This window comes from Schistocerca nitens, chromosome 2, assembly GCF_023898315.1.
Source record: "Schistocerca nitens isolate TAMUIC-IGC-003100 chromosome 2, iqSchNite1.1, whole genome shotgun sequence".
Taxonomy (NCBI): Eukaryota; Metazoa; Arthropoda; class Insecta; order Orthoptera; family Acrididae; genus Schistocerca; species Schistocerca nitens.
In genome coordinates, this window is record NC_064615.1 from 627,706,484 (window position 1) to 627,732,934 (window position 26,451).

Here is a 26,451-nt window from a genome sequence, read left to right on the forward strand (position 1 = left end):
GATGCGGCCCGCCACGAATTCCTTTCCTGTGCTAACCTCTTCATCTCAGAGTAGCACTTGCAACCTACGTCCTCAGTTATTTGCTTGACGTATTCCAATCTCTGTCTTCCTCTACAGTTTTTGCCCTCTACAGCTCCCTCTAGTACCATGGAAGTCATTCCTTCATGTCTTAGCAGATGTCCTATCATCCTGTCCCTTCTCTTTATCAGTGTTTTCCACATATTCCTTTCCTCTCCGATTCTGCGTAGAACCTCCTCATTCCTTACCTTATCAGTCCACCTAATTTTCAACATTCGTCTATAGCACCACATCTCAAATACTTCGATTCTCTTCTGTTCCGGTTTTCCCACAGTCCATGTTTCACTACCATACAATGCTGTACTCCAGACGTACATCCTCAGAAATTTCTTCCTCAAATTAAGGCCGGTATTTGATATTAGTAGACTTCTCTTGGCCAGAAATGCCTTTTTTGCCATAGCGAGTCTGCTTTTGATGTCCTCCTTGCTCAGTCCGTCATTGATTATTTTACTACCTAGGCAGCAGTATTCCTTAACTTCATTGACTTCGTGACCATCAATCCTGATGTTAAGTTTCTCGCTGTTCTCATTTCTACTACTTCTCATTACCTTCGTCTTTCTCCGATTTACTCTCAAACCATACTGTGTATTCATTAGACTGTTCATTCCATTCAGCAGATCATTTAATTCTTCTTCACTTTCACTCAGGATAGTAATGTCATCAGCGAATCGTATCATTGATATCCTTTCACCTTGTATTTTAATTCCACTCCTGAACCTTTCTTTTATTTCCATCATTGCTTCCTCGATGTACAGATTGAAGAGTAGGGGCGAAAGGCTCTTCGTTCTTGATCGTCCACTCTTATTATTCCCTCTTGGTTGTTGTACATATTGTATATGACCCGTCTCTCCCTATAGCTTACCCCTACTTTTTTCAGAATCTCGAACAGCTTGCACCATTTTATATTGTCGAACGCTTTTTCCAGGTCGACAAATCCTATGAAAGTGTCTTGATTTTTCTTTAGCCTTGCTTCCATTATTAGCCGTAACGTCAGAATTGCCTCTCTCGTCCCTTTACTTTTCCTAAAGCCAAACTGATCGTCACCTAGCGCATTCTCAATTTTCTTTTCCATTCTTCTGTATATTATTCTTGTAAGCAGCTTCGATGCATGAGCTGTTAAGCTGATTGTGCGAAAATTCTCGCACTTGTCAGCTCTTGCCGTCTTCGGAATTGTGTGGATGATGCTTTTCCGAAAGTCAGATGGTATGTCGCCAGACTCATATATTCTACACACCAACGTGAATAGTCGTTTCGTTGCCACTTCCCCCAATGATTTTAGAAATTCTGATGGAATGTTATCTATCCCTTCTGCCTTATTTAACCGTAAGTCCTCCAAAGCTCTTTTAAATTCCGATTCTAATACTGGATCCCCTATCTCTTCTAAATTGACTCCTGTTTCTTCTTCTATCACACCAGACAAATCTTCACCCTCATAGAGGCTTTCAATGTATTATTTCCACCTATCTGCTCTCTCCTCTGCATTTAACAGTGGAATGCCCGTTGCTTTTAATGTCACCAAAGGTTGTTTTGACTTTCCTGTATGCTGAGTCTGTCCCTCCGACAATCTTTTTCGATGTCTTCACATTTTTCCTGCAGCCATTTCGTCTTAGCTTCCCTTCACGTCCTATTTATTTCATTCCTCAGCGACTTGTATTTCTGTATTCCTGATTTTCCCGGAACGTGTTTGTACTTCCTCCTTTCATCAATCAACTGAAGTATTTCTTCTGTTACCCATGGTTTCTTCGCAGCTACCTTCTTTGTACCTATGTTTTCCTTCCCAACTTCTGTGATGGCCCTTTTTAGAGATGTCCATTCCTCTTCAACTGTACTGCCTACTGCGCTATTCCATATTGTTGTATCTATAGCGTTAGAGAACTTCAAACGTATCTCGTCATTCCTTAATACTTCCGTGTCCCACTTCTTTGCGTATTGATTCTTCCTGACATCTTGAACTTCAGCCTACTCTTCATCACTACTATATTGTGATCTGAGTCTATATCTGCTCCTGGGTACGCCTTACAATCCAGTATCTGATTTCGGAATCTCTGTCTGACCATGATGTAATCTAATTGAAATCTTCCCGTACCTCCCGGCCTTTTCCAAGTATACTTCCTCCTCTTGTGATTCTTGAACAGGGTATTCGCTATTACTAGCTGAAACTTGTTACAGAACTCAATTAGTCTTTCTCCTCTTTATTCCTTGTCCCAAGCCCATATTCTCCTGTAACCTTTTCTTCTACTCCTTTCCCTACAGCTGCATTCCAGTCGCCCATGACTATTAGATTTTCGTCCCCCTTTACATACTGCATTACCCTTTCAATATCCTCATACACTTTCTCTATCTGTTCATCTTCAGCTTGCGACGTCGGCATGTATACCTGAACTATCGTTGTCGGTGTTGGTCTGCTGTCGATTCTGATTAGAACAACTCGGTCACTGAACTGTTCACAGTAACACACCCCTGCCCTACCTTCCTATTCATAACGAATTCTACACCTGTTATACCATTTTCTGCTGCTGGTGATATTACCCGATACTCATCTGACCAGAAATCCTTGTCTTCCTTCCACCTCACTTCACTGAACCCTACTATATCTAGATTGAGCCTTTGCATGTCCCTTTTCAGATTTTCTAGTGTCCCTACCACGTTCAAGCTCCTGACATTCCAGGCCCCGACTCGTAGAACGTTATCCTTTCTTTGATTATTCAACCTTTTTCTCATGGTAACCTCCCCCTTGGCAGTCCCTCCCGGAGATCCGAATGGGGGACTATTCCGGAATCTTTTGCCAATGGAGAGATCATCATGATACTTCTTCAATTACAGGCCACATGTCCTGTGGATACACGTTACGTGTCTTTAATGCAGTGGTTTCCATTGCCTTCTGCATCCTCATGTCGTTGATCATTGCTGATTCTTCCGCCTTTAGGGGCAATTTCCCACCCCTAGGACAAGAGAGTGCCCTGAACCTCTATCCGCTCCTCCGCCGACAAGGCCGTTGGCAGAATGAGGCTGACTTCTTATGCCGGAAGTCTTCGGCCGCCAATGCTGATTATTTATCAAAATTTAGGCAGTGGCGGGGATCGAACCCGGGACCGAAGACGTTTTGATTATGAATCAAAGACGCTACCCCTAGACCACGTGTATCAGCAACATTAACAATATAAATTCAAAATAAAATCCACAATCGTTCTTATAAATTCGAGTGAGGAGAGGACTAAAACGTCACTTCCTTCTTTAAGTCGGCGGAATAATTCATTGCTCTACCATCGGCGATCTCGTTTAGTTTTCTTCCTGAAATGCAACATGAGGGCGTACACGGACTGCACCATCCAGAGGTGCGACAGATAACTCCGACATTACTGTCTTCCAGAAATTGTGGGCTTACCCTTCTCAAGTCTGTTTCTCGCAACATTTCACCCTGTAGAAATGGAAGGTGAGATAGCCGTCTCGCGAAACAGTATCGCTAAACTGTGTCTGATGTTACATGTGAAATTCTACAGAGATTATGTGAAATGATTTGCACCTCTTCTATCAGTAAATAGTCGGTTCGTGGAACAGTGACGGTGACCAAGCGTTAAAAAGAAGCACAGATTTTTCCCATTTTCGAAGAGGGTCGGCAAATAATTACGTGCCTATGTCACTGATGTCAGTCTGCTGTAGAATGACGTAAATGCCCTGCCCACACTGTGATGTAATCAATTCTGACACATATTCTGAAGACATCGAGACCAATGGATATCGATGACTTTTTAGGTCATTACGATGATGTTTGAAGTTTCAATCTGGAATCTCGAAACTAACGATGTAAATCATTTAAACTTCTGTACCTCAAACGTTATTTTTGTACTTCTTCTTCTTAGCCCTTGGCGGGAAGAATGTTTGTATGGTGGACTGTTGAAAATACGGTTGTATAAAGCAGTAACATGAGCAAATTTAACATATTGCGCACAGTGGACACGCAACATATTACCCATAAATAGGAAAAGAGCTCCGTTACTGTATGATTAAGCTATTGATTAAAAGTTACTGGAAACTGAATCAGCAGTAAAATATCTAAGTGTAACTGTCTGGACGTAAAGAGGGACGAGCATATAAAACAACCTGTAGGGGCCCGCATCTCGTGGTCGTGCGGTAGCGTTCTCGCTTCCCACGCCCGGGTTCCCGGGTTCGATTCCCGGCGGGGTCAGGGATTTTCTCTGCCTCGTGATGGCTGGGTGTTGTGTGCTGTCCTTAGGTTAGTTAGGTTTAAGTAGTTCTAAGTTCTAGGGGACTGATGACCATAGCTGTTAAGTCCCATAGTGCTCAGAGCTTTGAGCCAACCTGTAGGGGAAGCTGATCACAGGCTTGTATTCATTGGAAGGATCCTAAGGAAATTTAATTCTTCCACGAAAGAAGAGGCTGAAAAAACACTTGCTCTAACGCTTCTCGAGAACTATTCATCAGCCTGGGACTATTATCGAAAAGTACTCACAGAAGAGGTTGAGAAGATCCAACGAAGAGCGGCACGTTTCGCGGAATCGTGTAGTAAGCTCTAGAATTTTACGAAGATGCTCAACAAACTCCAGTGGCTGTCGCTACAAGCGAGAAGATTATTCATAAAAATCCTAGAGCTTATGTTCAAAAAAGAGTTGGGCAGAATATTGCTTCCTCCGACGTATGTCTGGTGAAATGACCACGTCGAAGGAATCAGAGAAATTAGAACTCGTATAGAAGTTTCGCGACAGTTACTCTTCCCAACGTAGTTGGGGATGGAGCAGAGAAGAGCTAATATGATAGTAGACCCAGAAGTACACTATATAAGGTGGCTTAGTGTAAACGCACGTTAAGGTAGGGTACGAGTTACGCAGCCTAGCGGTTGCAACTGAAGTCTAGCCAGCATGTAAGACTCCTGAGACACCAGGTGTAGAATGGAACAGATGCAGTATTTTGGAGCAATGGCAGCACGGCAGTACGCACCCTGAAGCGGAGGTCCCCGACAGGCGGGCGGGCGTACGGCACGCCCTGGAAGCTGCAGAAGGGCAGCCCCCACACCGTGGCCCTGCGGCGGCCGCGCAGCTGGCCATCCCTCACGCGCACCAACACCAGCTCCTGCTCCTCGCTGTCCGGCGCAGACGCGCTCTTCATCCTGCCAACAACACCAACCAAAGCAGCGTCAGTGTGGCGGTTCTCTACAGTGAGAGCCGAGTGCTGAGGGAAGATCGCATTAAGCTCTTTGGATGCTTTCTGGTAAAAAGGAAGAAGGAAACAGAAGCGTCCTACAGCTCTTGCGAAGCGTGATTTATCGTGTGTTGGCTGGATGTGAGATGTCGTTAACTGATATCATGAACATTTTCAATCGTCGAAGTTGAGGAAAACGCAATCGTACTTGTATGGCGATGCAAATACAGGCAAATCTACATTAATTGAGAAATTGTGCTCTGAGCTCGGTTTCGGGGGTTATAATTCCCGACATTGTAAGAACATTTTATTTGAGGAGTTTAAATGCAATTGTTGGAGGCAGTACCTAGTTGATGCTTATTATTGAAGGTGGGCCGGTGACTAGTAATTTTAGAATCAAACCCGGCCTGAGAATTATGCATCGCGTTTTAGTTATATTTGTATCGAATGAGTTTCTTATTCGGGCTGAGGCAGAAATTAATCGACTACATGTTGTTCATCATACGAACTGCCATATAACGCATTGTAAGTGTACAAGAACAGAGAGGATGGACACCTAGTCGTAGAGCGATTCGACCTCGTGTGTAGATATCTCTAGGGCGTCGAATAATGAGGCCGAAACGACGTCATCCAATCAGGAAGCGTATTTACAAACGTAGGTGTTTGGTGTCTCACGTTTCGGTCCTACGGCTAGATGGGTGACACAATTAGTTAATGCTTTTAATGTGGAATTTAAGTATGGGAATATATCTTTTAATACTTATGCCACTAGTTTTCGTAGGCGAGGTATGACATTCACGATGAAAAGGTATTTTTTTAAAAGCATAACAAAGTGTTTACACTGAAGGAAAACAGTTGTAACACCAAAACATAATTAATATAGAGTGATGAAATTTCGAGAACACATTTGTCTAGGTAACATATTTAAGTGATTAACATTGCAAGATCATTTGTATCGAATGAGTTTCTTATCCGGGCTGAGGCAGAAATTTATCGACTAAATGTTGTTCATCATACGAACTGTCATATAACGCACTGTAAGTGTACAAGGACGGAGAGGATGGACACCCAGTCTTGGAGCGATTCGACCTCGTGTGTAAATATCTCGAGGGCGTCAAATAATGAGGCCGAAACGACGTCATCCAATCAGGAAGCGTATTTACAAACGTAGGTATTTGGCCTCCTACGTTTCGGTCCTACGGCTAGATGGGTGACACAATTAGTTAATGCTTTTAACGTGGAATTTAAGTATGGGAATATATCTTTTAATACTTATGCCACTAGTTTTCGTAGGCTAGGTATGTATGACATTCACGATGAAAAGGTGTTTTTTTAAAAGCGTATCAAAGTATTTACACTGAAGGAAAACAGTTGTAACACCAAAAAATAATTAATTAATATAGAGTGATGAAATTTCGAGAACACATTTGTCCAGGTAACATATTTAAGTGATTAACATTGCAAGATCACAGATTAATGTAAGCGCGAGTTAACCGGCTGCAAATGTGAAATACTTGTACATTAATAACCGGTGCAACCACCAGAATGTTGAATGCAAGCGTGCAAACGTGAATGATTTGTGATCTACAGGTGCCGGATTTATCTCGAAATAGGGGAGATAGAGTCACAGACATGATACGTGAATTGGAGTGGCAACCATTAAAACAAAGGCGTTTTTCGTAGCGACGGGATCTTCTCATGAAATTTCAATCACCAGTTCCCTCCTTCGATTGCGAAAACATTCTGTTGGCACGAACCTACATAGGGAGAAATGATCATCAGAATAAAATAAGCGAAATCAGGGCTCGCACAGAAAAATTTAAGTGCTCGTTTTTCCCGCGTGCCGTTAGAGAGTGGAACGGTAAAGAGACAGCTTGAAGGTGGTTCATTGAATCCTCTGCCAGGCACTTCATTGTGAATAGGAGAATAATCACGTAGATGTACATGTAAGTTTGCCGGATGGAATCTTAAGCTTGTTGCACTTGGTCGGTCAATAAAGAGACGGTTAATGCTGTCTGTAACGTCCGATGACGTTCCGCATGTGCTCGATTGGAGACAGCTGAGGCAATCGAGCAGGCCAGGACAATATGTCGGCGCCCTGCAGAGCATGTCGGGTTACAGCAGCGGTACTTGGGCGATCGTTATCCTGTTGGAAAGCTGAAATGCTTTTCATGAATTCCGGCACAACAGTCCAATCACCAGATTGTCGTACAAATTTGTAGTCAGGGTGCATGAGTTAATCACGAGAGTTCTCCTGCCGTCATACGAAATCGCACCCCGGATCATAACTCCATATGTAGGGCCAGTGTGGCTAGGCTGATGGCAGGTTGGCTGCTGGCCCGCAACTGGACTCATTCTAAGCAATATACAGCCGTCACTGGCACCGAGGCAGGAACAGCTTTCATCAGAAAGCACGTCAGACCTTCATCCTGCTCTCCAATGAGCTCTCGCTTGACACCACTCAAATAGCAATAGCAGTGGTTTGAACTCTGTGGAATGCACGCTACATGGCGTTTGTCTCGCAGCTATTCTCAATGTAACAGATTTGTAAGAGTCCATTGTGTCACTGTGGTGCCAGCTGCTGCCCAAATTGCTGCTGCAGTTGCAGCACGATGCGCCAGAGTCACTTCCCTGTCAGTAGTGCCACGTGGCCGTCCGGAGCCCGGTCTTCTTTAACCGTACATTCTCGTGAGGACCGCTGCGAGCAGTCATGCACAGTGGCTACATTCCTGCCACGTCTTTCTGCAGTATCGTGGAAGGAACACCCAGCTTCTCGGTGGCGTGTTAGACGATCTCATTCCAACTAAGGAGGTGTCGATAATGGTGCCTTCGTAACTTTAAAGGCATTATTGACTGACATAAACTCACCACGTCCAATCTCAAAGATAACCAACGCTCACAACCTTTACGGCGTGCACTTGCAGCAAGCCTAATTTGCGACTGGCAAGAAATTTGAATAGGCGTCAAAAAAGGTTCAAATGGCTCTAAGCACTATGGGACTTAACATCTGAGGTCATCAGGCCTTGCCGGCCGGAGTGGCCGAGGGGTTCTAGGCGCTTCAGTCTGGAACCGCAGGGCCGCTACCGTCGCAGGTTCGAATCCTGCCTCGGGCATGGATGTGTGTGATGTCCTTAGGCTAGTTAGGTTTAAGTAGTTCTAAGTTCTAGGGGACTGAAGACCTCAGAAGCCGGCCGAAGTGGCCGTGCGGTTCTAGGCGCTGCAGTCTGGAACCGCGAGACCGCTACGGTCGCAGGTTCGAATCCTGCCTCGGGCATGGATGTGTGTGATGTCCTTAGGTTAGTTAGGTTTAACTAGTTCTAAGTTCTAGGGGACTAATGACCTCAGCAGTTGAGTCCCATAGTGCTCAGAGCCATTTCATCAGTCCCCTAGACTTGGAACTACTTAAACCTAACCAACCTAAGGACATCACACACATCCATGCCAGAGGCAGGATTCTAACCTGCGACCGTAGAAGCAGTGCCTAGAACCGCTCGGCCACAGCGGCCGGCTGAATAGGCACCAACTTTCAGATGTAGAGCAACGCCTGTAAACTTTAGTTTGCGTCGCACAACTCCTGTTTGGTGTTGCATTTTTCTCCCTCAGTTTATGAAGAACAAGGCAGTACTGAAAAGCAGCCGATCGCATTGAAGGAATTAGACTCTACTGGCTCACCTTGGCGTACCTATAATGGGGGAAATCGGTATGATTTTAATGTGTATTCGAAATATAAGAAATCTGCTGATATTTGTGGCGTAACTGATTTGATTGGTTTGGAGAAATTATAGGATAGCCATAAACAACTAATAAATGAATGGTCTAATAACGCCGCGAAACCATCACTGTCGGTAGAAATATGAACTAAACTAGCTGACGGTGGTCCGATTACAAGGCCGGCGGACTGAACTCCGGAAGAGGGAACGACAACTCGACGTGCGAGTCAATCCACGCGGGTGCAGAGAGTCCGAACAGCACGTAGAGACGAGCACGGAGAAAACCACGAAACGCGACCAGCGCGTGCGGCTGAACAACTGAGCATGCGGAAACGGAGCACCGCGCGAGGTGAAGGCCAGGTCCGAGGAAGTTGGAATCAGCTTAAAAACTGAGCGGCCGGCCTATTGCCGCCAATCTGGGTCAGTGGTTCCGCCCATACAGCGCTTGGCGCGCGCCGTCCGCGGCAGCTTGCCATCCTAGTCCGCTGCGAGACTCTCTTGGAGGTGTAATAAGGAAGACATTACAAATGGGGAGCCGGCGTCCTCCATGTTAGTTGCCCCAAACAATAGCTTCTGGTGGAAGTGTTTTGGATAAAATGACTTTTCGTCACTTACCGATGTGCTACACGTTCTGATTTTAGTCAAAGTGTAAAAGAATTACGTTTCATTCGTAAGTGGACTCGTTCGAGTGACATATTTGCTATTATATGCATGAATATTGATTGCGCTGTTTACTTTTACTGTAGTGGTTTTATTGCTGTCATTTGACTGTAGATTTCCTATCAGTCCAACTCCAAAATCTCTCTGGGTGAACTATATTGGAAGGAAAGGTTGGAAACCGATCAATCATAGGAAATATGTTCTCAGCATTTTCGGGAAGGGGACATAGATCGAAATCAGTTTGGTCAGACTTTATTTAGGAAAATACTGGATTACGAAAGCAGCCTTATCGTGTCACATACACAGAAGCGCCAAAGAAACTGACACAGGCAAGCGTATTCAAATACAGAGCTACGTAAACAGACAGAATACGACGCTGCGGTCGGAAACGCCTATGTAAGAAAACAGATGTGTGGCGCAGTTGTTAGATCAGTTACTGCTGCTGCAATGGCAGGTTATCAAGATTTAAGTGAGTTTGAACGTGGTGTTATAGCCGGCGCACGAGCGATGGTACACAGCATCTCCGAGGTAGCGATGAAGTGGGGATTTTCCATTACAGCCATTTCACGAGTGTACTGAGAATATTAGGAATCCGGTAAAACGTCAAATCTCCGACATCGCCGCGGACGTAAAAAGATCCCGCAAGAACGGGACCACCGACGACTGAAGAGAATCGTTCAACGTGACGAAATACAACCTTTCCGAAAACTGCTGCAGATTTCAATGCTAGGCCATAAACAAGTGTCAGCGTGCGAACCATTCAACAAAAAATTTTCGACATGGGCTTTCGGAGCCGAAGGCCCACTCGTGCACCCTCGGTGAATGCACGAAGAAAAGCCTTACGCCTCGCCTGGGCCCGCCAGCATCGACGTTGTAATTTGATGACTGGAAACATGTTGCCTGGTCGGACGAGCCTCGTTTCAAATTGTATCACATTGTATTGTATGCGTATGGAGACAACCTCATGAATCCATGGACCCTGCATGTCAGCAGGTGACTGTTCAAGCTGGCGTGGCTCTGTAATGGTCTGGGGCGTGTGCAGTTGGAGTGATATGGGTCCCCTGCTATGTCTAGATACAACTCTGAGAGATAACACGTACGTAAGCATCCTCTCTGATCACCTGCATCAATTCATGTCCATTTTGCAGGACTTGGGTAATTCCAGCAGGACAATGCGACACCCCACGTGTCCAGAATTGCTACAGAGTGATTCCAGGAACACGCTGCTGAGTTTAAACACTTCCTCTGGCCGCCACACTCCGCAAACATGAACATTATTGAGCGTATCTGGCATGCTTTGCGACGTGCTGTTTAGAAGAGTTCCCCTCCCACCCCCCTACTCTTACGATTTATGGACATCTTTGCAGGATTCATGGTGCCACTTCTCTTCAGCAATACTTCAGACATTAGTCAAGTCCATGCCACGTCGCGCTGCGGCACTTCTGCGTGCTTGCGGGGGCACCACACGATATAAGGCAGGTGTGTCAGTCTCTTTGGCTCCTCAGTGTACTTCTTTTCCTCACACGTTTCGAATTACCAAGAAAAGTCCATTAACGAGGCGAAATGCGTCGTATACTCGATCAAACCAGTAAACTAGAATAAAAGTGCCTTCTTGGAGCTGTGTTATTAACTAAAGCACCGTAACATTTTCTTTTTCAAACAACTATAGTGTGCCCACGAGAGAAAATAAGAATGAGAATCAGTCGTCTGCCAATATTGGGGGCGTCTAAGACGTCTGCACCGGCTTCAAGGCAATGAAAAGCGTAAATCCGTAGCGTTGCTTTCCCTTAGTATACCACCATGGAGACTACCGCAGCTCAATGCGTCCATATCGACGTCCACTGGTCGGATACTAAACGCACAGTCTTTGACACAGAGAACTGGAGGCGTGCGCAACGGAATTTTTTAAATTCGCAATAATGTTAACTTGTTTACAGAAGATAATGAGGAATTTGGTCTGCATCTGCTTACATTCTCGCAAGATGCATCCATGGATCACTGTCAAGTATCACACATGCAAGCTAATTTAGTACATTTTTGCACTTTTCTGTAGCTTTAGAACCACTCCTACTTTCCAGAATATGAAAGGTCAAACTCAGGCGGTGACGTCTGATGTCGGGCGATCACCGGAAACTACATCAACAACTATTATAGCAACATACGTCACTAAATGTAAAAAGTAAGGTGTTCGAGCTACCGTTGCGTTTATATCTCTTTGCGGCAAAATATACTACACCTGCTACAAATGCTCCTTTCGTAGGAATATATTTTTTTCTACATATGAACAACTTTCAGTAATACTATTCAGAACAGTATCGAGGTGATGAGGCTGTCAAAGCTGCGTTCACCCCCACCTCCCACGGGAAATTGCCATTCTTCACCTTTTTTCTGCATCGGTTTTACTAATTTTATAAGTCTGTAGGTTTAAAAAATGAAGCATTATTGAAAAATATTACTTAAATGAACATTATTGATGAAAAATATTGCTAGTAAGTAAATTAAAATTTGTATACATATTCTAAAAGAACTGACAGTAAAATAATCTATCTTATTGTTCATGTCAGGCACTTTACATTGGTCTTTCGAAGCTTTAGTATGTATCAGAGTTGCATCCAGCTACAATAACGACACAGTACCTAATATATAAGCAGGGCCTCCTTTCCGTGATCTTACATCAGATCTTTGAGCAACGCGGCCGACGACCAGCGGCAGAGCATATCTTGCCTACAGACACAACGACAAACAACTCTGGCTATATTATTATTAATCACATACAGAGGCTTTTTGTAAATTTCTTTCTTGTTGATGCAGCAACATCGGTTTTACTTGCTTCCTCCCTGTTGCGTCATATCTTGTCATTAATCGACAGAAACCAACAAGAATCGTAAGCCTTCGGTCAATCAGCGTGCATGCTTCAGCACTTGGTCGTTGACCTTTGGTATCGCACAGTGCCGTAGAGGAACTAGCAGCAAGAACTCCACTGATGAACATAAGAAAGCTGTGTAGGGAGCAGCTGTGTAGAGCATGCGCTCTCTCCCCCACATAATCCACTTTAGCGGCGACGCCTATTCTGTAGTAGTAGTTTCCTCATGGTGCTGCTTATATGGAATGACACCGTAGAAATTGCATTGTGCCTTTATAGTTGCGGGTCGAGGAAAAGACGGGAACACATGACCCATTAGAATTCGAGATCCCCTCCTGATTGATTCTTCAATAGTCTTTATTACTTGTTTTCGCTGTTATCAAGAGAATCTTAGGGAAACGACGAGAAGTCAATTTCAAAACGCATGTTGCTTTCATCGACTTCGAAACAGTCTTTCACTCGGTCATTGGAAATAGACCATGGACAATAAAGGACAAGCGCGGACACCCCATGCATGTCATGTAGGTGATCAGAAGCATATATGGAGAGAGCAAAATAATCATAAATACAGACATTTCAGAAACAAATGGTTCAAATGGCTCTGAGCACTATGGGACTCAACTGCTGAGGTCATTAGTCCCCTAGAACTTAGAACTAGTTAAACCAAACTAACCTAAGGACATCACAAACATCCATGCCCGAGGCAGGATTCGAACCTGCGACTGTAGCGGTCTTGCGGTTCCAGACTGCAGCGCCTTTAACCGCACGGCCACTTCGGCCGGCTTTTCAGAAACAGGTAAGACAATACTTAATAAAAGTGTCAACAGGGATGTAGCATATTGAGAACCTCATAAGAAACTAGAAAAAGGAATTCCATGAAGGTATACAGTTGAAAACGAAATGCTGTGCTGTATGCAGATGACGCAATTTTATTACAAAATACTGAGGTAGACTTACAACACTCTGTGTATAAGTTATATAAGTTGGGAATAAAATGTTACAATATAGAAATATCTGCTGCTAAATCACTACGGAAAATTCTCACTTCGATCTAAGATTGTTATCGAAAACGAAGTATTTGAGTAAGTCTCCAGTTTCAGTTACTTGGGCAGAAACATAATGTGGACACAGACAAAGACATAGAAATTAAAACCAACAAATTTCAACATGTATGTGGAATTATAAACAAAACTTTAAAAAATGAAGTTAGCAAAGCCACAAAACTGAAACTGTACAAAACAATGACAGTGCCTGTCCTACTCTATGGCAGCAAGTCCTTGATTAAGAGAAAAAGAGATAGAATTAACATACAGTTAGCAGAAATAAGATTTTCTCGAACCTTCAAATGCTGCTGAAGGAGGGACCACATAAAAATGATGGCATACAGACAGCATTACGAATTTATAATTTAAATGAGAACATTGAGGAATACAGGGAAGACGCAGAAGGATGGAGAAGGGATTTCAGGCATTCTAACCAAGTACAAGCCCCCAGGAAGAAGAAGCGTAGGACGGGCGAGAAAGAGATGGAGTTAACTATGTGAAGTCAGAACAGGCATGTAGCCAAAACTTTGAAGTACAGAAGAAGTTTTATTTTTAAGTCAGTTTTTGCGCGCCCTCTGTGCATGCGCCCTTCGCGAGCGCAGGCGCACTAGGGCGCTTTAGTGGCCTTGCGTATGAAGTCCTACTGTAAACTGTAGAAAACACACTCCTGTGCTCCTAAATCAAACATCATCTGATATACATCTATACATGTACTCCATACGGCAGGAAAGACGATGGTTATTAAATGGTTTCCCCTCACATCTTGCTGTACTGCAACCTGCAGCATAACAGTAGATAACATTGACTACTGCGACCGTGAATGACAGCAACAGAATGAGATATCAGCACAGTCGCTTAGTATACCCTAAGACTGAAGCTCCCAGGTTAACTGTCACAACAGGACATCAACGTTCAGCTATACACGAGTATTATGCTCTGCTGTCAAGCAATCTCTTATTTCGTTTATTCCGAGACATATAGGGCGTTCTTATTACGAGACTAACTAGTTTCTCCGTAAGTATAGGACACAATAAAAAGGTGATGGCACTGAATTCAGTTTTTGTATAACATTTTCGAAATATGAAGTAACGCAGTACGATTCTTCATTTATGGCATAAACATTAATACAGCGATGAAGATACGAGTGAGACAGTTTTAGCAAATTGTTACAGTCTCATTTGTATTTTCTGTTCTTTCCCCTCAACAGCTTTAAGAAATACTAGACAGTCCTGTGAACAAGGCTGCAATTGTTTGAATGATATTTCCGCCATCCGTCTGTACAAACTTCTTTATTTTAAACATTGGAAGTATGCATTAAACAACGCCTTCAGTCCGAAACGCATCGTGTAAGTTGTTGTTTAATTCATACCTCCAAGGTTTTAAATACAGTCACGTTGTAAGCTGCAAAATATGGATAAAATTGAATTCTTAATTTTACATTACTATTATTTAATTATACCAAACATTGTTGTACTCGGTAAGGGTTTAAGGCCGAAATCATGATAGTAATACAGATTAAAGAGTTTATACAGTCAAATGGCGGAAATAACATTCAAACATTATTACGTGGCTGTGGCCCAAGAATATGAAAATATTATCGATAGTTGCAGGTGTCAACTGCCTTGATATATCATCTCTGGCATACGAACTACTGATGAGACATTGAAGATCAACTCATGTAGTACGAAAATTACCATCTCAATTACGTATCGTGTAACCGATCAACTCCCTCCAATTTTTAATATCCCTTCTAATGTAATTACAGGAAGTCAAGAACGAAATTGATCAATATCTTGTCGAGTCTCAGCATTAAAAGAGAAGTAATAGAGCTGTATCTCAATCATTTTGAAATTCTGCATATCTAAGAGCTATATCCATCAAGGTTTCGACATTCTGTATATTATTAAGTGCTGCCTTAAAAAAGCCTCTTGTCAATTTAGGTGACGTGAAAGCAGTGTAAATGGACGTTGCAGTGGTTCACGTAAGCGCTATAAATGTGAACTGGAAACGGACGGGCAGATAAGAGGAGGCAAATGAAATTTCTGTATGCTTCAGATCCATTTCTGTGTGGCAGTGAGACATTGTGCTAAAACAGAGTTGAAGCTGAGAGCCAGCCAGCAGAAAAGATGTTCCTACGCACGATAATAATGTGCTGAAAGTGACTTAAAAGAAATGATTACACCATAAAAAATTGTAAAGGTGTTCTACAACAAAAAAGGAAGAAATATCAAAACAAACGGCCCGAAAATGTAACCACATTGGCTGAAAATCTTCTACCAATTTATACCTATGAATTCTGAAGAAAGACGGCGTCCTTGAAAGAGGGGGATGCGGTAGAAGGACAGATCAAGAGGCATAATATATTAAGCTAATGACGATTAATTTGCGTTCTCTGGAAAGTATGGACACTTTTTCATCAATTATGATATATGTTCAGTTGGTCGTAGTCTGTAATGATTATAAAAAATCGCTTAACCATTGTGGTTAAATGCGGTTACCTTACCTGAAAGTGACCGCACTGGAGTACAGGGCTACCGTTTCCACCATCTCGTCGTTCGACAACACGGTTCACAAGCCTCCGCTTAGCTCGCAAGACTGCTCCGTTCCGATAGCGACCAGCTCAACGTCCGCCTCGAAATGCCTGAATCACGGGCTGCAGCCTCGACTTATTTATAGCTTTCGTCGTGAGCGAGCTGCCGGAGATTGAGTAACACAATTTATGTAGCGTTCGTTGACTGACACGTCAATAACGACGTGTGGTCGGTAAGTGACTGACTCGAGGTTACTCACCCCCACGTCTCTCTCAAAGCCCGTCAACCGAACTCGAGACCATTGAACTCGCAGACGATGGCGTACTCTGTTCTCTTGGTACGTAACGCCACCTAACTTCTGTTGCGGCATTTAGTGGTACTTGGAATTCCGTTCACGGTGAACAGTTGCTGCGGTATGAGGCAGAGTCAGAAAAGTACCTAACAATAAATGCAGGTAGTAAAAAATTTAAAAAAAATGGAGAGGTGGTAGCAGGACTCGAGCACTGGTGGTTCAGTACAAACTTAATTATGTATACAGACAGTTCATCCATTCCGGGAATCGAGAATCTCGGCCATTTTTGCCTGTTATCGACATTGGTACTGGCAGATTTCGGTCCCAAGGATTCCCAGATTTCGAGAATGTTTTCATTTCAGTAATATAAATGTGACATAAAGTCATGCAGGAAGCTGCGATCATTATTGTAATAATCAGTAGCTCTCCATTCAGGCGGACTGGATCGCAATGGTAAAAATCAAGCATCAGGCAAGAAATGACTTTATTACTCATACGATGCGTTTCGGAATTTATCCATTATCAGGTATCCAGGTTCGATTACTGCACAGATTTCGTTTGCGAAACAAACATTCGCAGACTAGAATGAGATTTTCACTCTACAGCGGAGTGTGCGCTAATATGAAATTTCCTGGCAGATTAAAACCGTGTGCCGGACCGAGACTCGAACTCGGGACCTTTGCCTTTGTGAAGTTTGGAAGGTAGGAGACGAGGTACTGGCAGAATTGAAGCTGTGAGGACGCGTCGTGAGTCGTGCTTGGGTAGCTCAGTTGGTAGAGCACTTGCCCGCGAAAGGCAAACGTCCCGAGTTCGAGTCTCGGTCCGGCACACAGTTTAAATCTGCCAGGAAGTTTCATTCGCAGACTAGTCTGTGTGTGTTTGTGAGTGTTCAGAATGAGTAAGAGTTCCTTGTTACTGCTATATGTTGTTGGAATCCTTACGCACATAGTGCCATCACAGTGTTCACCACGTATCAAAAGTCAAGAAATTTAAAGAGTATTTCGATATATTAGGGTCTGATAGGCTAGCATCATATTTAAGAATACGTTAGTAGTCAGTTAACCTGTGTTAAGTGCGATTGTTTTCATGTATGTTAGGTATTGTGGTCGACAGAGAGTCTTTCATTGAGTGCAGTTAAAAAATTGAGCCGTGCAGGGACGAAGGCTGATCCGGGTTTACGAAACAGCAGTTATGTGAAGGAAGAAATCTTTTTATTTTTGATTCTTGCATGTTGTCATGCATCGGAAATAAACCTGTTTTACATAGAATATATTCTCAGTTGCGAATACGAACAACCATCCATCCGCTGTGTAAGAGAATGATGACAACGAAAATTTGTGCGGGAGCTGGACTCAAACCTGGATTCCCCGGTTAGCGGTAGCGGTCGCCCTATCATTAGGCTACCGAGTACGACTCACGACCAGATCCAAATTTCCATATGTCGTCAACCATGTGTCAATAACCTGCACTCGTACATTCATTATGTATACTGCCGTACAGGGGACACATTTTAATTGAAAGTTGCTGGTTGCTGTCGGCGGATTAATATGATACTGCAGTGCTCTGTTGCGTTGTATAGATCCAGCGTGAGTTGACAGGTATCTAAGTGAATAGAATCTGCATGCAGTTGTTCGGAGTGGTAAAGAGATCTGAGAAGGTGTAGTAACACGCAACTAGAATACGTTTCTCTATCGACGTACGTCAGTAGGAACGGGACATTGTATGACAAAATGATTCAGCTTAGTGGAATCCATTTTCGATAACATCAGTGAGCGGCTTTTGTAAGGAGCTTCAACAGCTCATTGGCCATCCCGAAAGAGGCTTCACTTTCCATTATGTGATTATCTTAGTTGTACAATGTTAGTTCTTATGTTACATATTATATCCTGTGTTACAAAATAGAATGACGACTGTGGAGTGTTTCTCGAATTCAAGTGTACATAGGAGAACACTCGGCTGCAAGTTTCAGCTATTCATTTTTTTAAAGAGTCATCAGTTTTCAGACTGGTTTGATGAGGCCCACCATGAATTCCTCTACTGTGTCTACCTTTTCATCTCAGACTAACTCTGCGACCTACGTCCTCAATTATTTGCAGGATGTATTCCAGTTTCTGTTTTACTCTACAGTTTTTACCTTCTACAGTGCCCTCTAGTATCATGGATGATATTCCCTGATGTCGTAACAGATGTCCCGTCGTACTGCCCATTCTTCTTGTCAGTGTTATCCATATATTCCTTTCCTCGCCGATTCTCCGGAGAATCTTCCCATTCTTTACCATTTTTTATCAGTACATCTAATTTTCAGCGCGCTTCTGTAGCACCACATCTCAAATGCTTCGCTTCTCTTCTGTTCCGGTTTTCCCATGCGCCATGTTTCACTACCAAACAATGCTGTGCTCCAAACGTACATTCTCAGAAATTTCTTCTTAATTAAGGCCTATGTTTGATATTGACTTCTCTTGGCCAGAAATGATGTTTTTGTCAACGCTTGTCTGCTTTTTATGTCCTCCTTGCTCCGGCAGTTATGGGTTATTTCACTATCTTGGCAGGTGAACTCCTTAACGTCATTCACTTCGTGATCACCAGTTCTGATGTTAAGTTTCCTGCTGTCCGTATTTCTGGTATTTCTTATTACTTTCGTCTTTCTTCGATTTATTGTCAGTCCACATTGTTTACCCATTAGACTGTTCATTTCATTCATCAGATCCTGTAATTCTTCTTCACTTTCACTCAGGATAGAAATGTTATCAGCGAATCTTATCACTAATATCCTTTCTCCCTGAATTTTAATCCCACTCTTTAATTTCCGTCATTTCTTCTTCGACGTATAGACTGAACAGAAGGGGAGAAAGCCTACATGCCTGTCTTGCACCCGTTTTAGTTCGAGCACTTCATTCTTATTCTTAACTCTTTTCCCTCTTGGTTCTTGTACAAACTACATATTACCCAAAAAAGTTTTCAGGTAACTGAGAACGGCATCGATATACTTGGAGAAATGCATGGTAAACGCAGTGCTGTCTTACAGTATACAACTTGTATGATGTGTAAAGTTGTCAATATTTTCCACTGTGAAAATAATTAATGATCGAAACCGGTTGTGAATAAACATGTTGTTAGACAGCACTGTGTTTACCATGCATTTCTCCAAGTATATATCACCCGCCTTTCTCTATAGCTTACCCCTATTTTTCTAAGAATTTCGAACATCCTGCAACATTTTACATTATCGAACACTTTTTCCATCTCGGCAAATGCTATTTAAGTGTCTTGATTTTTCATTAGTCTTGCTTTCATTATCAAACGCAACGTAAGAACTGCTTCATGGCGCCTTTACCTTCCTTATGCCAAAATGATCGTCATCGAACAGATCCTCAGATTTTTTCCATCCTCCTGTGTGTTATTCTGGTCAGCAACTTGGATACACGAGTTGTTAAGCTGACTGTGCAATAGTTCTCTCACTCCTCAGTTCTTGCAACTTCTTTCCGAAAGTCTGATGGTATAACGGTAGTGTCATACATGCTACACTCCCACGTGAATAGTCTGTTTTTTCCCACTTCCACCAATGAGTTTAGAAATTCCGATGAAATGTTATCTAATCATTCTGCCTTATTTTGATCTTAAGTCTTCCAAAGCTGTATTAAAATGTGATTTTAATAGTAGATCTCTTATCTCTTCACAGTCAACTCCTTTTTCTTCTCATATCACGTCATTAGACAAGTCCTTCCCCTCATATAGGGTTTCAATGAACTCTTTAGACCTATCCAATGCCTCCTCCACGTTTAACAGTGGAATTCCCATTCCTCTCATAATGTTACCTCCATTGCTTTTGATTTCACTCAAGGTTGTTTTGACTTTGCTACATGCTGAGTCACTCCTTGCGACAATCATTTCTTTTTCGATTTCTTCACATTTTTGATGCAGCAGTTTCGCCTTAGTTATTAGTTAGGGATACATGAAATCATGTATAGAGAAGGCAATAGTTTTTCGAGCATTTAAAGAGCATTTTACTACCACATGTGTTTATGTGCCACGCCCACTTTCATGTCGCCCATTTTTCTGCGTAAATTTTAGACCTTTATATCCCCTACATTGCGCGTTAGGGACTCTTTTTTTTAAATCCCGAGTGTGTTGGCTATCCTTGGAACGCAACGGTCGGTATTCTTTTGTTTCTGCTGTTTGTAAACAACACGCTTTCGAAGACGTGTTTGGTTTGGTCAAGTGTGATTGCGAGTAGTTGTTATAGAAAACTTGCAGGTATACTATGGATAGACAATTAGGAGAAATAAAGAAAATCTGGAGGCAATGAAGAGAGATGTTTGGGCCATATTCTTCCATAAGTTCTCTATTGATGATAAGCCATGTCAAGGATTGTGTCCATCAGGAGAAAATTCGTGGTGCAAATACAATAGGAATGAGGCAACTGGAGAATATTATTCTCACCAGCTGTTTTACAGCAATTACACCTATTTTCAAATACTTGGCTCATCCTGACCTTCCAAGGAAATGTTTGCATGGGCAGACACAGAACCCAAATGAATGTTTCAACAGCATAATTTGCAACCGCCTTCCTAAAACTGTATTTGTAGGCATGCATACAATGAAACTAGGAGTTCATGATGCTGTTATTACATTCAGTTGTGGTAATATTGGAAAGTGTTGGGTACTGAAAAACTGGGAATTAATCCTGGTGAAAATATGATCACTGGGCTGCAACATTGCGATAAAATGAGGATAGCCGATGCAGACAGGTCTGCATCTAATATGGCCAAGAAAACAATACAAACATCCAGGAAAGTGAAAAAGAAGCTGGAAGACCTGCTAGAGGCCAAAGAAGGGCCATCATATGCAGCAGGATAGTTTTAATTAACTGTAAGTAACAAATTTCAAAAGTTTTATCTTTAAAGTCAGTTTCCGCAAACTAAAATTTTCAGTACATATGCCGCATTATATCAGAAACTATCATAGATAAATGAATGAAATTTTCAGAGACCCTGTATAGCATAAAAGCCACCTCTGGGACTATGTTCATTAATATTCCCCCATTAGGAAGTTCACAAAAAATATTTTCTGCAGAAAAACTTAATATTTTTTGTTAATAAATTTAAAAAAGTATTTCTTAAAAACTATAAAATGGATAAAGTAGATTTTAGTACAGTTGACTCTATTAGCATCATGTAACATACAGTAAAAATATTAAGGTTCTGAATCAAATAGTTTTTTCAGAAATGGATCAAATAGTTGCCTAAATTAACATGGGTTAGATAGGCAGGGTGTGGTCCCCTTAACAACACAGGGACTGCATTATTGTATTTATCCGCCGATAGCAGCAGCGACTTTCAATTAAAATGTCCTCCTCTGTACGGGAATTACATACCGTGCGTACGAGTACAAGTTGTGACGCCGGAACGACGGCATATGGAGGTTCGGGTCTGGCCCTGAATCATGCACGGATAACAAAAGCGGCTAAGGCGACCGTTCGCATAAAGCGGGATATACTGGTTCGGCCCGGCACAGATTTTCGTTGTTGTCATTCCTTTATTCAGCTGGTGGTTGTTCGTATTCGAGACTGCGGATTCATTTCATGTGTTTCGTAACGGCTGTAGTCGTCGCATTGGCTGTGCCTTCGGACATGCGACATCCATTCACGTCCGTTGGAAAACTGCATCTTTCTTTTAACACCACAGGCACAGGCACTGCAATATCGTGCATGTGAGTTAGTTTCATACTGCATAGATCGTTTTTCACGATAAGTCGTAATGATGTCTAACGGATCGTTTTACATTCACACTATACATGCTGGCCGTGCGGTTAAAGGCGCTGCAGTCTGGAACCGCAAGACCGCTACGGTCGCAGGTTCGAATCCTGCCTCGGGCATGGATGTTTGTGATGTCCTTAGGTTAGTTAGGTTTAACTAGTTCTAAGTTCTAGGGGACTAATGACCTCAGCAGTTGAGTCCCATAGTGCTCAGAGCCATTTGAACCAACTATACATGCTGAATATAATATTTTTTTATGAGTTGCGGCACGTCTGTAGTGAGTAATTTAAAGGTGGAAATGTGAGGCATTAACTAATTTGTCAACAGTTTCGCCCCACGTTCTCCATCCAGCAAAGAACAACCGAAATAATGAAGCAGATCCTGGGAATTGATGACTGTTATATGTTGTTATATTATGGGCAATGCTAATAAAAGGCTGTGTTTAGTTAACACATGCTCTTTCTACTAGAAATCATGGACATCTTTGTAATGAGTAGCAGCAGCAGTGTGGAGCTCCACCCAAGACTGTGTCTTAGAAAAGGTAGGGAATTATCCACTACAGACTGTAGAATCGAGCAAAAATTAAAGAACCGGGTCTACAACAGAACAATTGGCCTGTAAATTATTGACAATGCATGCCTGCCACATTGGGTAGGGTTCCATAACATTTCAGTGGAGGAAAAGAAACAGAGTGTGAAAGGGACACAACTTCGAGATCACCTCTCCTCATTACCTTGTTCAAGGTACGACGCTGTGAGAAGAAACACTCAGACTCTGATGAACTATTTTATTGCCTCCCCAACTACAAGACTTGTTTGTTGTGTGTGCAGATATAATAAAATGAAGTGTTTAAGCCATTTATTTGGGTATTTTCTGCTATTTCCCGGGAAATGACAATAACACTTGTAAAGATTTCTCTTACACTCATACATCTAAGGACAGTATTTTATACTGTACTACTTGTTATCAGGAAAGAACATTTATTTGTGACACATGAAGACCATGATTTTATATACCTAGTTATGAGTGATCTTATATTTTGTTTTTGATGAGTGACATCATTTTGACACATCTATGATTACAGTAACACGGGCACATGTCTATATATTGAGTTATGATTTATTATTGTGGATATTGTATTTACAGAGTTATTAGTGATCTTATATTTTATATTAGCCGGGTAACACTGACAAGCTTCTATATTCTGGGATACGATTTATCTCTGTGGATAATCTACATATTTTTATACCGGGTTTCGATTTGTCTTTAGTATGCCAACTTCTCGACCGCATGTGTGCTTCAGAAAGTTGGTGAATATCATGTGTCTGTGACCCAAGTGGGGACATGTCTTGATTTTTTTGAAAACTAATGCATAATGTCTCTGGCAATAGTATTCAAAAGTCATTTTATTACGAAAGAAAATTTACATTTTTGATAGAATTTGTGTGGTATAGAAGGCAGTTCTTCTGCTGATCACAAGAGTTTAGTGTTTCCTCTTGTGGTCTCTGTCATCATGTTGTAATAAGAAGTACAGCATGGTTTTTCTGATCTGGGTGGGTAGTAATGGAAGATGACAGTCTATCCACCTATCATATAATTTTGTAGTTGTATAAAGTTCTACAGAGTGTCTTTTCGCGCCCTATTTTGTCATATTTTTTTTCCATCCTAGGGAAGAGGATCACGCTGGGAACTGAAACTGAATTTGTTTTATTTGCATCTGATATTCAGCACACCATGTGGCTTTAAACACCTTTCGTAAACATAGATGTGCACTGAGCGTAATTGCAAACACATGCAACTTGGTGAATTAAGGTTAATTGTTGGTTGAGTTTTGCAGCAGAGGTCTGAGAACGGCAGTGGAGTTTAATTTTGCAAGCTGGCTTGAGACGCGACTCGAGCGGGACATTATTTGCTCGAGCTTTGTTAATAGGCAGCGATGTAATATCCGCCACACACCGTCAGGTGTCTAGCGGAGTATGGATGTAGATGTAGATGTAATTGGTTCCTTAAACTCCATACGCAAGGGATGCGTTGTTCAAATTTTAGATATCGAACACATGGCAAATTTTGAGCAAAAGGAAACAGGCATTGTCTCTCCTGTTTTCTGACTGGAGAAAGCGCCTGGTCCCGCTTAAAAATGCGTCTTCCCGATTGGTCTGTTTACCCATTCAAGTTTTTCGGTCTCTGGCCAAGGAGACAAGGCAGACTGGATTTTATACAGAGTTAGTCAGCCGCAGAAGAGTAGCTGTGCTGACGTGTGGCAAGCATGATGTGCTGCTCCCATGTGCTCTTACTTGGTAATTTGCGATGGCAGATAGTAGACATTTTCGAGACTGGAAACTTCTAAATTTTAAAATCATTCATTAGACACTTTATGGGGTTCACGCGAGTGATAATTCTGCTTTAATTTAACGAAATTCAAATAGGGACGAACTTATTCTTCATTTAGCCATGAATCACTTCATTCGTCGTCATCCTGATTGAGTTTCGTATTCTTATCCACCGTGAGCCACAAGTAAGTTCCAGTATCGATGACTCAACTTTTGCTAGAAAATGGTGAATATTGCCCTCGGTTATTTTATGAATGTTAGTGACTTCGCATGTGAACACACGAGTGTCCTTGTTACGTCCTTGAGCCAACATAATTCTCACTGAATAATGAAGATTAATACAGTTTACCCTAACAGAACCATAGTGTTGGATTTTTATACGTGTTCCGTGTTCAATGAAGTTCGGGAGTAGGCTTCACATTGCGAATAAATCTCCTTCAAGCATCAATTTATTTTATTAAACGTTTCCCCAATGAGCATACCAGTATGCCTTACCTGGTCCTGTGGTCACTAACCTCAAGTATCCTATAAGAGAAAAATACTGGGAAGCATTTAATGAAGCTGAGCCCCTGACCGGCCGATCTGAAGTCCGGTAGACAGATTTCCATAGCACATTTTCTTTCTGATAGAAGATAGGGCTACATGTGATTAATATTTCTGGTACTTCAGACCATCTGGCAATCAGGCCTAGAGAATATTCATCACTGTTTTGTTCAATTGGAAGCTCGCAGTTATATGGGCAACGAGTGTCCCACCGAGGAACCAGATACCAATATTTAACCATTTCTGTTAACCAATAAACCGTGGGCGTCTTTTAAAATTTAAATAAAGTGGGATATGACCAGGTCATTGATTTTTATAATCCAGTCCGATACAGAGATCACTAGTCTCCTAAGCAAGTCCAAACGGCTACATTGTGCGAACAGTTGGAAAGCGGTAATAGAGGATGACGTAGCGGTTGCTGCCAGTGGATGCTTGGTTCCCAAGTCAGATAGTACGCCTATTGCAGTTTTTCCCCGAACCCCAAGGCACGACTGCCTTGACATACCGCAACCTTAATTAACAGTCCTCGGAATAAAGCTAAGGAGTCTGAAGGGTAATTCGTGCAGTCGATCTTCATCACTCACATTACAAAAAATAAAGGCTGACTAGACACCGCCAGTACAGCTTAAAGCCAGGAGTAGCTGCGTCTCAGCTGCAGCAGTAGCAGTAGCAGCAACGTTGTCCTCCTCAGCAGCTGCCAGCTGTTTACTCTGTGCTGATGTCGACAGTATCTATGTCCTTTCAATAGTATCCATGTAGTAGTAGTAGTAGTAGTAGTAGCTTTATTCTTCCCTACATCTCTTTTTACAAGGATACAGGACATGTAAAAGTATTTACAAATTTAGATCAATTTAAAATAAGATAATTCGTGAATACATACATTTACAGACTTCTAGTTAGAGACAATCATTAGATTTACTCCTGGTATACAATACTTTTTTTGAAAATAACTTATTAAATAATGTAATGACACATTGTTCACTCATAGTCAGCATCCCTCCATAATGAGTGAGATGTTGCGCTCAGAAAGAGAAAGAGGTGTTAGTATTGTGCTATGCATAGATAGCTTGGGGGTAAGTATTTCTAGAGAGGCAAAAAGAAGGAAAAAACTTAAAGTGAAGGTGTTATGTGGGATGTTGGATATTTTATAATCATCATTATTATTATTAATTTGTATAACATTTTTTATCAAATCCCTACTCTGTTTCAACGTACAAAATGTATTGCATAACAGGTACTTTTTACCTGCCTTTTTAAATAAGTGTATTTTGACAATTTCTTTAATCTCTTTTGATAATTTATTGTACAGTTTTATTCCTTGGTAGAAAATGCTGTTTTGAGTTTTATGTTTATTTTTTCGTTGTGAATGTAAGTTGAGTCTATCTCTTGTTTCATAGTTATGGACAGAGCTGTTTGTGCAGTAATTACAAATGTTATTTTTGATGTGTTTAACTGACTGGTAAATATATTCACATGGAGCAGTTAAAAT

The 26,451-nt window shown here is 42.0% G+C and overlaps 1 protein-coding gene across 1 annotated transcript in view; it reads right to left on the reverse strand.

Moving 5' to 3' along the window:
• The window catches only part of LOC126236723 (esterase FE4-like), a 426,111-nt gene that overhangs the window by 322,261 nt on the left and 77,399 nt on the right, over nt 1-26,451 (reverse strand). Inside the window, exon 2 of the mRNA XM_049946247.1 lies at nt 5,035-5,203. Coding sequence (XP_049802204.1) covers nt 5,035-5,202 — 168 coding nt within the window. The 5' untranslated portion in view covers nt 5,203. The remainder of the gene's footprint in view (nt 1-5,034; nt 5,204-26,451) is intronic.